Source organism: Cheilinus undulatus, linkage group 7 (assembly GCF_018320785.1).
Source record: "Cheilinus undulatus linkage group 7, ASM1832078v1, whole genome shotgun sequence".
NCBI lineage: Eukaryota > Metazoa > Chordata > Actinopteri > Labriformes > Labridae > Cheilinus > Cheilinus undulatus.
Genome location: NC_054871.1, coordinates 20,921,757 through 20,935,104, shown reverse-complemented (window position 1 = coordinate 20,935,104; position 13,348 = coordinate 20,921,757). Strand labels below are relative to the sequence as shown.

Sequence of the window (13,348 nt, the reverse complement as noted above, 5' to 3'; positions counted from 1 at the left end):
ACAGCCACAGACAGGACCATCTGACACTGGATGTAAATTCGTTTCCCATTACACCTAAGAATAAATATCCTGCATCTTCCAGTCAGCATAGGCAATGGGGGGTTGTCTTTTCCTACTTGAAGCACCTTTTCTGTTGTTTATTTTATCAGACCTAAGGCGCATTTTCCTTCCTCTTTCTGTCTCTCAGCCTCTCTCTGTTGCCCTGCTGAGCCCTCCAACCCATCCTTGGGCGACAGAACTGAGCCAGCCAGTGCGTTTTTAGCTTAACAACAATATCGGTGTTGTAAGGAGAGGTTTAGATTTGACTTAATGTATCCCCAACTGCACCGGACCTGCTTAATTCTCTTTTATAGCTGCATGGCGTATGGCCCCGAGTGGGCTAAAGGGAGAGTTTGATGAAATTGAGCCTTCATGCTTTATTCTGACACGCTGGCAAAATCCTGTTTCCACTGGTGGGCTGTTTCCAGAGCCTGGAATCATGGGAGGGCTGATATTATGCATTGTTAGTGCAGAGGATATTTGGCCTCTGGACATTGGGCTCCGAGTTAGCTTGAGGGCATGGAGCTACAGTATGTTATTGTATGCTGATGAAATAAAGGGTCACTTTTCAAGATGAAGGGTCACTGTGCAGCTCCTAATGAGGTCTTTGGTACATTAGTTTAAAAAAACAGCAAATTGTGCTATCAGATTTTTTCTCTCTCTTTTTTAATTCTGTTAGCTTAGCAAGTAAACTGACAGGAGCATCAAGAGCTAAGACAAAACAGATTGTTTATTGCTGTTATGAAAATGTTTTTGAGGGTATGCAATAACCAATACACAGAGACATCCCTGTGAAGCTAATTCCCTATAATATCAAACACATTTTTCTTGCATGAAAATAAGAGTTACAGAATTACTCAGTCTTGGATAAAGTGCTCCAACGTTAACCCTAGCCTAACCTCACAATATAACCTGGGGCAATCATTCTCAACCGGTGGGTCAGGACCCAAAAAGTGGGCTGCGACGCCATCTCCAGTAAGCTGCAGATGTGCGGCTGGAAAAGACAGGTTGCAAAAAGTCACTTTTATTTTGAAGGAATAATAGTTTTTTTGGAAGGCATCTCACGACCTTAAACTATTAAAAGCCTCTGGTACACCTTTTGTTTCAATTTCAAGTCCAAATTGCTCCATTTTTTGTAAAAACAAAACAAAACAAAACAAAAAAATCCACTTGGTTATGATTGAAAAATTTGGGAAAGATGGGTCGTGATTTATTATAAGGGAGGTAGTGGTGGGTCCTGGCCTAGGGGCATTAGTATGCTTCAACCAAACCGCTTGGCAGTATCTTAAACCTCCACGTCTTTACCCTGTCAGAATAATGGGCCACAATCTTTTGTTTTCTAATCTTTATTCCATCATGTTTTATGTATTGCAGCAGCCTTTTTGGAGTATAACCCCCAAATGTTCATGTTTTACAGCTGCTTGTCTCTAGTTCAAGTCATTGTTTCAAGAGATTAAAAAACACCTGATAAAACAGAAAAAAGACAAATGCCTATTGAGCTTTACATGCTCCTCTTGTATCCTGTGATAGGGTAGTTATGGTGCTAGTTATCCTGTTAGCCTTTGGTGTATCAAGTCCCAAAGAAGCCCCATTAAATGTTAAGGAGCATACATCTCCAGTCTTACCCCTCCTGATTTCTCTTTTTTTAATACTCACTCCAACAAGGAGGCATAGTATCCGAGAAAAAGGAATTCCCCAAATGGGACTTGGAGCAAAACAAGGAAGCTGCGTGCTCCAGGGAGAAGGGAAACTTGTTTGCTGGCGAGCACAGATAGATGAGGACTGAAATACTCTAATGGGGAAGCAGAGGCTCCTGTAGAGGAAAAAAAACATATACACACTTCCACATGAAATTCTGTCAGAGTATTGATGGAAGCTGAGGTGAGAAGTGTGAGTTTGTGTTTATGTACTATAGTGGAGCAAGGGTAAAATAAGAGGTGAAGGAGGTTGCTTTTTTCCAATGCAAAGCCCAGGTTATATATCAGGGCAATGCACTGTATATCAGATAGTAGCCTACTTAAGTGATACTGATGACCATGTGGTCATTGCCCCTCGCCCCATGAACCTTATTTGCTTTGATTGCTCTGTTTTTTAACACTCATACACAAACACACATACACATTCCCCTAGTGAGTCTGCAACTCTACATATTGCCTATAGTAGGCGGTCCTTGGTCCTCAGTCGGCCCCTTTAACCTACCCAGAATCAAAGGTTACTGGGTTCTCCTCTTTCACCGCCCCTGTCTCTGATTGGAGCCATGCTGCAAGGAAGATTAATAATGAATAAAGTTGTAGCGGATGGTGTTAAACTGATAACAATCCAGTAGGGTGCCATAAAGAGGACTGGCCTGAGCATGGGTTCAACTGCTCGCTCTTTGAAGCACCGCTACTGTAGTAAAACTGTCTCGGCTTTGATAGGCTCATATAAACGGCTGTGAAAATCCCTATTGGAGGAGCGGAGCCCTTAATTCCCACCCATTCAGGAAGTGACCAGTTTGTCTTCCCCTCACGTTTAATTGGCTGAGTTTACTGACTGCACTTGACTCAATATCCGTTTATGACCTGAGGGTTTTATGTGTTGTTTTTGGATCCGGCAGGAAACACATGTTGTGAAGTTCGCAAGACAGAATGAATTGGCAGCATGTGACTGAGAGTGGATTTATTGATTGCTGCAATAACAGAGTAATATGGACATGGTGTTATTTTATATTTAACTGTTGCATTCAGAGCAGTGTCATAAGAACTAGAAAATAGTTTTATTTAGAAAAAGCATGATGGAAAAAAGGATTGCCATACAATGATTGTGTGAAGTTACTAAATAACACATATCCCCATTTCTTGTATCATCACTATTATCTAAATAATTACATTTCTGCCAGTAAAATGGTTGTATAAAAGTTTTAGGTAATCTCTAACTAGTGTCTATTGTCATGTTTTTTTGTTTTGCAGAGCTGTATTATTCCACCTCTTTGGCTTTTACAGCCAAAAGCAAAGTGATGCCTGTTTGTTTGTTTAGAGGATGGTGAACTCTGACACAAAGTGATGTTTTTTATTTGTCTCATCAGAGTTTTTTTTCACATCTCTGTATCCACTCTGTGGTTGGGCTCAGACTGAAGCAACGACATGAGTATTTGCATGAATGTGCAGTGTGTCTAAATATCTGTGTGTCTGTCCCCTGAGCAGGTTGATTGTAAGGGGCGGTGAAAGAGCAAAGAAAAGCACAAGCTGACACACAAACACAGCACAGAGCAGATCTAGTCTAATTAAAAAGCACAGCGGTGATTTCAGGGGCTCTGTGAAAGTGAGAATGGATGTGTATTTGTGTGTGTTTTTGTGCTCTTGCATTAGTTCGCTGGCTTCAGCATGATCGCCCGTCAAATGAAACAATGTATTCTGCGGGACCTCGGGGTTTCCATTTGAGTATTCAGACGCGGCGCAGGAACAAACTGTGGCTGTTTTATGTGAAAAAAAGTTGATAATTAGTCCCACAGTGACTGAACAATGAAATGGAGAGAGAAAGAGAATAAGAGGGGGGGCAAAGGAGGAAGAGGGGAGAGCGCTTAGCACACTTAATGCTCGGACCTGACACTGTCTGGGAACCATTGATCAGATGTTGATTTTGTTTTTGTGATATTATCCCTCTCCCTTTACACTCCATCTTCTCTCTCTTGCATTTGAAGGATCAGAAAATTAGAATCAATTCACTGTTTGATTTATCAGTACAGAATTAAGAAACATTTCCCATCAACCGCACTGGTTTTGTCTGGTTTTAGTTGCCCACTGTTTTAACAAATGGGAGTTGATATGTAACTATTATCATTTGCGTTTTTTTTCTTTTTTTCTTTTTGTAAGCCCTCATTCATTATTTTTTCAAAAGGGGCACTGGTAATAATTAGCAATTAAAATGCTGTCTTTTTGCCTCACTTTCCCCTAATTAGCCTGACATAGACATTGGGTATTAATTCTATGACCCCCCCCCCCCAGACACACACACACACACACACACATAAAACTCCTCTCTACATGCAAACACTCTTATGCTGACATTCTCAGGCACAAGAAACAATAGCCACACTCATGTTTCTGCCGTGATGTGGGATCACCTTGTCATGTTGCTACAAAACAGACTAAATCTAACTCATAAGAGGCTCTGAAAACTCTGAATTATCAAGCAGCAGTAGATGTTTTGTTATAAACCTAGCCTTTGCTGCAGAAACGTGTCTGTATTAGTATCATTCACACATTGCATAAGATGATTTTCAGCCTGCATTGTTTCCAATCTACACTTCATACTGTAACCTAGACATGACAAGATTTGCTTTTACAAAACAATTACAATAGGTTCAATATTTGTAGAATTTTCTACCGTTAGGTCAATAAGAATTATTTTGTAAAGATGCCTAACAAGGTGTTGGTATCAGACCAAAAATGGAGCCCAACTAAAGTAATGATAAACCAGCTATTGTCATTTTGTTTGATGTTTTTATTTAACAAAATGTATCTAACTCTTCAGTGTATGTGGTAAACGGTGCATTATGCACTTTAGAAAGTATCTTGAAAAGGATATGTTTGAAATACTACAAAGAAATTTCTGCCAGCTTTTCAATATGTACATTACAGCCAGAAGGCCATGGACAATATCAATCAGCATTAAGCATTACTGCATTACTGTCTCATACACAATGCTATAAAAGTACTTTCCACTATAACTTTATTCATGGACTTGGAAGGGGCCTCAACCAGCATTAATGAAATACATTATTTATTACATTACATTACTTATGGAAGATTGACTTATTGCCTATTCGCACAGGACTAGTATTACCTAGGGACCTCTGGTAATTTGTAATAATCGTGCAGGACGTTTGCGATTTTAATCCCATGCGAATCAACCACGTCTGTAATTTGTGAAGTAAAAATTCCAGGGAAAAGTACCTACCATGTTTCAGCGCACATAGAGGTCCACAGGTAATTCTTATCCAGTGTGAATCGTTATCTCTGTAATTAGGGTGGCAGTTATGATTTTTATAGGGTCTGTGTGGCTTTCCCTGCTCCCTTTTCTGATCAAAACAATCATAGAGGCTGCGTAGGAGATTATCAACAGAGTTTTGACACATATAGGTTATAAATAGTGCTCCTTTTTCAGTACAGCATCAGCTGTAAAAATGGGATTAATTTTCTTAGCTTATTTATTCAAATGCTGCTGTCCAAATGTTCGCATACGCTGCTCTCTTCATACGCACAGCACTTCTACTGCTTCCTACAGTTTCTCTCTGCAAGTGTCTGATCTTATATCAGTATTATTTAGATGTGCATTTCATACATAACATATGTTAAGGTTTGAAATGTGTTGCTCAACATTCAGTGGTTAGACTGCCACAGCTGATTTGCACAGGAGGGTTGTTGTAGATGAATAATGAGCCCAGATTTATAGAGTGCAGAATAACTTCAACAGTATAACTGCACAAAAACTGTTAATAACAAAATGGGTTCATGTTTAACATTAGACATCTCCCTTACTCATTCATAAACAGGGGGATGTTCAACTTTCTTGCTCTTCCTGTCTGTTTAACTGCAGGTACGCACAGGTGACTTATGCGGCCTCGATGAATAATAAAAGAGCTAGAGGAGATAGATCACTTGTTTTTAGGTCTTAAAATGTTAATGTATGTATAAATATAGAAGGGAAAAAACACTTAAGCTAGTGGAAACTGGTTAACATTATGTATAGGACACATGAAGGTACTGTCACCTGCAAAACACAATGTCATTGTATTTTTGTATGACTTCAAGAAAAAAAAATCATGCATTTTTATTGCTGCAGCAGCATTATGTTTTCCTTCAGAAATGTCTGTAAATTTGAATACATTACAAACTTTGATTATCCTGTGCAAATGCATTGCACCAAACACTGACATCAGGGGGGAATTCACCAATTATCGGAGGTCTACAGGTAATACTAATCCCGTGCAATTAATACCTTACTGAATAACACTGAAAAGTCGTGAATTTAGAGGGGAGGGAAGCATGGTGCAGCGTCATTAAATAGTCTCTCAAATCTCAGCATTAAGTGTAAAAGAGTGTTGAAGCATCTCAGAAACTTTTATGTTGTTGCAATGTATTTTTTAATGCCAGATGAAAACAACTGCCTTATCTTTCTTGTTGACCTGCGTAGGATGTCTGTGTGTTAAAGCCTTAAGCCCAAACTCCGCTTGCTTAGCTTATGTAAGGCTATATGAATATCGGTGTTGGTGGTGAGAGGCGGTTCAGGAGGCTGATGGGGGGGTCAGACAGCTGAGTGGCAGCAGGAAAAAGCACATGTCATGTTTGTTTGGAGCCTCCTTTGTCACAAGCCACACCCCCTCCCCCTTTTCCTGCCCTTCTCTTGGCCTTATTTAGCCCCCCGCCGTGTCACCCAGAGGTCAGGGTGAGCACGCACACGCAGCACACCGGCTCATACATACACAAGCAACACAAGAAAACAGACACGCACACATTCAGATTGTAATAGCATGGAAGAGTGCATCATAGATGGAAGTGCCTTGAAGGACCTGCTTCTCATTCTCTAGACCTCATTAGCTGCTGATTTATCTCCCCCTCCTTCCCCCCTAATGCTCTGGGTGGGTGGATTGGGTGTGTGCAAATGTGTGTGTGTGTTTGTGGGATGGGAATACAGTGGGAGAGAGAGAGAGAGAAATATTATGTGTATTTCCACAGATTACTGTCAGTGTGTGCCTTTGAGAGAGGAAGATTTGGTGTGAAAGATGTTTTTTTTTTTTTTTTAAGTGTGTATGTGATGGTCCAGAGGTGTCAATGAGACACAGGGACTCTGTCATTGCACATTAGCCTGCTGTGAGCACACTCAACCTGGGGTCAAACAGATTAATAAAAGATCACACAGACACATACACACTGAGCAGCTATCTGATTAAATATTCTGCAGCCCTGCGCTTCATAATCATGACAAGTACACACGGCGCTCCTGTCCACCATTATCCATTTAGCACATTTTTGTCTTGTCTTGCAATAATCTGCTCAACTCCCCAGTGAGCTTATTATTGTCAAGGAAAAGTGCTTATAGCTGCGCGCAAAGGTAGGATTTTGGAAAGATGCTAAATGTATTTTGCACAAGGAATTAATAGTGTAAGAAAGACTTCCCATCAAGTTGAATTTGTTCTTTATTGTCTCCCTTCAGATAAACCGATTACTGAGTGATACTTCATAAGAAAACTATTTCCACTAAAAAGCTTGTTTGTTTTGAAATAAAGCATGGTAAAGGTGTCGAATTAAAAAGCAGAGAGGGGCTTATATGGCTGTAACTCTGCCCTACATAATTCATGGACTCCTGGGGAATGAATCTCTCAGGAGGAGAGCCTTTTTCTGCCTTTACCTGATTCCCTCCACATCGCAGTCTCAGGAGATGATTCAGAGGAAAAGAGATGAGGGGCATATTTCATCATGCAGCACATTTTGAAGTCTTTTTTTTTTTTTTTTAAGTAAAAATATGCCACAACCATACCTCTTACGTGGAACTGTCCTCTGATAAATTTCAGTACGAGCGAATTGCAAGGATTTTGTAATTCTGAGTTGTAAATGACAGGTGAAGGCAGCTTATGCTCAAATGGAGTCAACTAACTTAGCAATAAGACAATACATGTTAGTTACAATGAACATAGTTCTTAAATATGGAATTTTAAGCATCTGCTTGCCTTAACTGTAAGAGTAGATGTGGCCACAACTGTTTGCCTATGATAAGGACACTTCAAAGACAAGATAATATTTGTTTGTACCAGCATGAATTTAAAGAGCACAATAGTACTTAAACTAAACACACTAATTGCATTTTTGTGAGGGAATACAATCTGAGAAACTTATTCTGAAGCTGAAGGGTGTTATTCCCCAAATATATGCATATATAGGCTTTTATATGGCATATTTTAAATGGGCCTCAATAAGCATACATTGTTAGGAACATATTTGTTCTTAGTTTATAAGAAGCTTCTGACATTCACCAAAGTTTTATCTGTGATTTGTTCTTAGCAAAGAACAAAATCTAAGAACACTTTAGAGCACTCTTTAAACATTTAAGTGCTCATATGAGAGGATAAAATGATTAATTATCCACTCATTAGCACTTGAATATGCTAGATTACATGAAAGTAAGTAAAACTTAATTCTGTTTTACTGCATTTTCATCAATTTAGCATATATGACAAAACATGCATTAATATATGACTTTTACATGCAGTCTGAAAATGTTAAATCATGAATAAATTTAGCACATCAGTTGTAAATTTTATTGTAAGACAGTGATTTCAAAAAATGCTTAAATGTGCTGAAATAATGTTCCATCACTTTAAGCGCCAGGTATGAAAAATCTCCACTACTGATGCTAAATATAAAATCAAATCTTCCTCTTTTGATATCATTTGGAGCAACACTACATCCACTTAAGCACTACCAAAGTATTTCAAGTATTGTGATTGTTTTTATGGCTTATTTTAATTTTAACATTAATGACATAGTTTCCCACTCTTGTGTGACTTCTGTGCTTGCACACAGCACTGCGGTTTAATGCCCTTGTATGGGCATAAAAGGGGTGTGTCTTTATGCTAATTAGGAGAAATGTGCACATGCTTGAAGTCCCATGTTTTTCATACTCTTGAAACACCTCCAAATAATATTTTAGTGTCATTTTGTCTAACCTTGTTTTGTGCTTCCTTGTGTAGATGTAAAGAACCTGGAGAACTTCCACCTGGTAGAAAGCGTCCAGGAGCAAGTCAACGCGGCGCTGCTGGACTACGTCATGTGCAACTACCCGCAGCAAACAGACAAGTTCGGCCAGCTGCTCCTCCGGCTGCCAGAGATCCGAGCCATCAGCCTGCAGGCCGAAGAATACCTTTACTACAAACACCTGAATGGGGACGTGCCCTGCAACAACTTGCTTATTGAAATGCTACATGCCAAGAGGGCCTAAGAGGAGGATCATGCTACCAATAATGCAGCTGTGCGGACATTCTTCAGAGTTTTGCTGCAGCGCAAAAACTCCTAATAATGCTTTCACCAAACTGAACCTCCAGCTAAGACTTGACTGTGTAATGTGCACACACAAACAACATATTGATCCCTTTATGCTAAAAAGAAAGGTCTGAAGAAGAGCAGCTTCTCCTAAACCACACAGACAGTACTGAAAGCAAAAAACACTTGAAACAAACTGCTGTGAGATGGGAGGTAATTGTTGCCACTTGCACAGACTATCAAGCCTGGCAGGCTGCAACTTAAAGAATTAACAACCCTTGGGTGTTTTAGCGCTGGTGACACTGTGGGAAGCTTTTTGTGCTGAGAAAGGAAGGTGAGTGGCAGCGCACATCTTTCACACAGCTTTGTGACTAGAGCTGTGGCTTATTTCTGTGGACGATCATCCGGTGAGCACCCTCAGTTAAAGCGGCTCCCAGCTGTTGTTGGTACTGTAAAGACAAAAGGACAAGTATCGAACCAGGCCAGAGACTCTTACCTACCTACCGTCATGTCTGTTTTTTGAGATGCCACCTGGCAGCTTGACCTGACTGAAAAAATGAGAACTGAAAATGAAAAAATAAAGGTCTAAAAAAGGAACATTCTTTAATGAACAAAATAATAAACAGGCCATTAAGAAGAAAAATAAGACTTTTTTTCTCTTGTAATGGACGTCATTTGCTCCTCATGGTCACCTTGTGGATTCCCTTTCTTATTCCAACTCCCTGAACCATCTTAAACTATGTACCTCAGAAAGACCAGTGTTAAATAAATTCAATTAATAATGTCAGAGGAAACAGTTGTATTTATAGACCATTTTCCCTGCAAAAAACACCCCCCTCCCCTCCCCCTTTTTATTATTCCATCACAACTGGAACAAAACAAAGCGTGATTCTGGAAACGGAGAAGGATCTACCCCTGCCTTTGTCCGAAAGACCAAAGCCTGCTGCAGAACGGAAGAAGGAAATTACAAAAACCTTAATAATCAGTGTTATAAGAGAAAAAAAAAGATTTGTGATGTCACAGTTATGTGAGTCTTGCCTTATTTCATTACCATGCTAGCTAACCGTGCAGATGTGAATGGAAATATGTACAAATATATATATAAAGTATTAATGTTGTAAAATTAAAAAAGAGTAATTCAACAGGTGTTTACATTCACGTGGTCATATGGGAGAGAACTGTGATGAGGCAGAAATTGCAAAGCAATGATTTCCTTAAAAAAATGAAATCAACAAAATGAAAAAGATCCCTCTGGTTTGCTTTCTTTGTCGTGTGTACAGTGTTTTATTTTATATTTGTTTTGAGCAGTACTTAAATTATGTCGTGAGACACTAAAATCAAAAAGGAATCACACTTAAGATATAATTTTTTCCTCTGTCTGATGGCATTCAAACATTTGTTTTTTTCTTAAGCATTTCTGTAAAGGGTTCTGTTTCACTTTCACCTTTTTTTGTAAACTTTTTACTTTTTATTTTACAGTGCTTTGACCTTTTTGATGTACAGTATGTCACTGGTTACGCTTAATAATGAAGATAATTTATTGCGTCTGAGTTTCCATCTCTGTGTTACATGACGTGAGGTGTCCACGCCAGAATAAATTTGTCTACTGTAGCATGTTCTTGTTTTGTTTTGGTTCAAAGATGCAGGTCTGGAGCAAAAGAAATGTCTTTTCAAAGAAAAAATTAATTGCTATCAATTTTGTTCTGTCTTTTTAATGTTTATGAAAGTCTGTACATTGGATTGTTTTTTGACTAAGTAGGTGTGAACGATTTTGTGCCACATCATTTCCTCTTACTGAATTTCAACCTGCATCGCTATTCTGTCCAGTTTGCTCTTGTACCAAAGACGGCATCTTTCCCCTGTGAGCTGTGACTTTAGTATTGTGTCCAACATGAACAAAACTGTTTTGTTTTTTCTTCCAATAAGACACTCTAAATTATTTTCATGTGGAGTTTTTCACATGTACTGTAGTTGTTACTGCTTTTTAAAAATGTCCTAATACTTGTCTCCCACTACAAGATGCTTTTATCTGTCCACATTTTGTTAATTTAGATATCGAATTATCTAAAGTCCTTCAACGGTGTGTTCAATGTACAGAAATTTCACTTAAATCCCTGGTCCCAAGCTCTCTTTTCTTACATCCTCATTAACTGTGTCTATAGATCAGACAATCTTTCATCAACCACTCCATTAAGTCTGCGTGACGATTCTGCAGCTGCCTTTGAAATCCTCAAGCATAAAGGTGCACATTAATGTAGTCATTGTAAAAGTCCAATTCTCAACTTCATGATAGATGAAAAAACTGCTCCTCCTTATGCAGGAGTTTTTTGGGAAGACATTTAGCTGAAAACTAGCTCTCAGTCATTTCGGCTTCAGCTTGAGCTCCAATCTGTTATTTAAAAGAAGCTTTCGAGGTGGATTTGTATGCAGGATAAATGCTTTAAAGGGACTAAAACAGTGACTACCTTTTTCATTCACGTGTTCATGTGGCTACAAGTGCATCAAAACTATTTCACTGTTGTCCACTTGCCTATGACTTTTGCCCCTCACGCTGACATCCACACCACCATCTTTACTACCCTTGCCCTCAGTGTCTCTCTGAGGCTAATTGAATTTTTTCTTCATATTTCAATAAATAATTATTATGCTTATAACACAAGATTCTCGCTTCCTACTCGCACACTGTCTGGCTCCATAACACGTTGGGAATTTTTGTCATTAGTATTCCAATATCCCTTAAGTAATGATTTAGTAAAACTACATGTAGGAAACAGAGATTAACTGCAAAGTGACTCATAGATTTGGAAACTTGCTCATAAGACTGTGGAGAAAAATCTCAGTTATGTTTGCAGTTTTTAAAATGCTGATAGATAAAAATGCAGAGGACAGGTGCATCATATCTTCAAAAGCTGAGACATTGTTTTTTTGAACAGGTCTTGTGACTAGGACTTCCTCTGGATTAGAGAAATGAGGAAAAGGGGTGTTTTTTTATGTGTTCACATATATCCCTATGTTAAAAATATATTTAAAGAATTTTATATTTAAATTTGGCTATGGCCATCATAGTCCTACTAATAGCTTATTTCTACTTTTGTCCTTCCGCATAAAACTTCTCATGTGGAAACAAGATACTGTGCAAAATCATTCAGCTTAGAGTTTCATGCCATTCAGGTCTTTATTCAATAATGTGACGGTATAAGGGGGAGGAAAAAGGGAGGTGGTAGGTGAAAAGAGTGTTTACCTGAATCAAAAAAGACAGACATCACAGTTACATGATATATCTTACACTTACCAGCCACATGTAAGCCCAAATACTCAAATCAGGGTTACTGCACACTTTACAAACAACACAGTAACACCCTCACAAGCAGATGTACAGCATGTGAAGCCATGAATGAAGAGTACACCAGAAATATTCAGATATACAGAATGCAGGAGGAGACATATTTTCAGTGAAAACTTAAGACTTAAGATTAAAAACACAAATCTGAGATTTTCATTCAATAGCACAGCTTAACAATCATCACTAAGCGTGAAAGGCAGAATGAGTCAAGGGTGACTGTTAATAATACACACCAGAATGAAGGTTCCCAACCCCAACCGTACCAATGTCTCTTCAGTGATTTAAACCGACAGAAGTTTTTAAAGTTCAGGAAAAAAAGATGACAGATGACGATTCACCAACTGTGATTAAGGAAGGAATCCAACGAAACTAAAGTCACCGTCAGCAGCCAGGTCAGTCGACACAGACGAGGCCGTAGCTTTTTTGAGGTGTGGAGCTGCGAGGGAAACAGGAAGTCGCAAACTCCAGCTCCATGGGAACATGAAGGCTACAACCAGCCTGCAAGGCATCCACCTCTGAGGGAGAACGCTCCTGGAGGAGAGAAGGTGATGGGTAAGTGGTAAGTTAGAGATCACATAAAGAGAATAGAACTGTCTTTAGTTCATGTATGTGGTCACCCATGCCTCGATAATATTCTCTATCGGCAAAGTGACACTTAATGCCCTTAAACACAGGCTGCTCTACTTTTGAATACAGAAATATGTAAGTTTCTTTCTCATCAATGCTTCAGTGAGTTAAAATCTGGTTACATCAACCGACATTGACCTTTCTTCTTTGCACTCTGAAGTGTGCGAGCAGCTTTGGTTCTGAATGTTCATCTTTTGTTTCAGTCTTTTATCTCACTTCTAATATTTGCAGTGACTTTTGATAAATTATGAATTCATTAAATAGCAAAATACTTCCAAAAACTATAGAAAATATTATTAAATGAACTTTGAATTAATGTGGA

At 38.9% G+C, this 13,348-nt stretch overlaps 2 protein-coding genes across 2 annotated transcripts in view; one reads left to right on the top strand and one right to left on the bottom strand.

The window, feature by feature from the left end:
- nr5a2 (nuclear receptor subfamily 5, group A, member 2) overlaps positions 1-11,623 on the top strand; it is a 90,034-nt gene extending 78,411 nt beyond the window's left edge. The window contains exon 7 of the mRNA XM_041792159.1: positions 8,768-11,623. Coding sequence (XP_041648093.1) covers positions 8,768-9,015 — 248 coding nt within the window. The 3' untranslated portion in view covers positions 9,016-11,623. The remainder of the gene's footprint in view (positions 1-8,767) is intronic.
- Positions 11,624-12,207: 584 nt separating this feature from the next.
- LOC121512676 (adhesion G-protein coupled receptor D2) overlaps positions 12,208-13,348 on the bottom strand; it is a 114,529-nt gene continuing 113,388 nt past the window's right edge. The window contains exon 25 of the mRNA XM_041792068.1: positions 12,208-12,930. Within this exon, the coding sequence (XP_041648002.1) occupies positions 12,793-12,930 (138 nt within the window). The 3' untranslated portion in view covers positions 12,208-12,792. The remainder of the gene's footprint in view (positions 12,931-13,348) is intronic.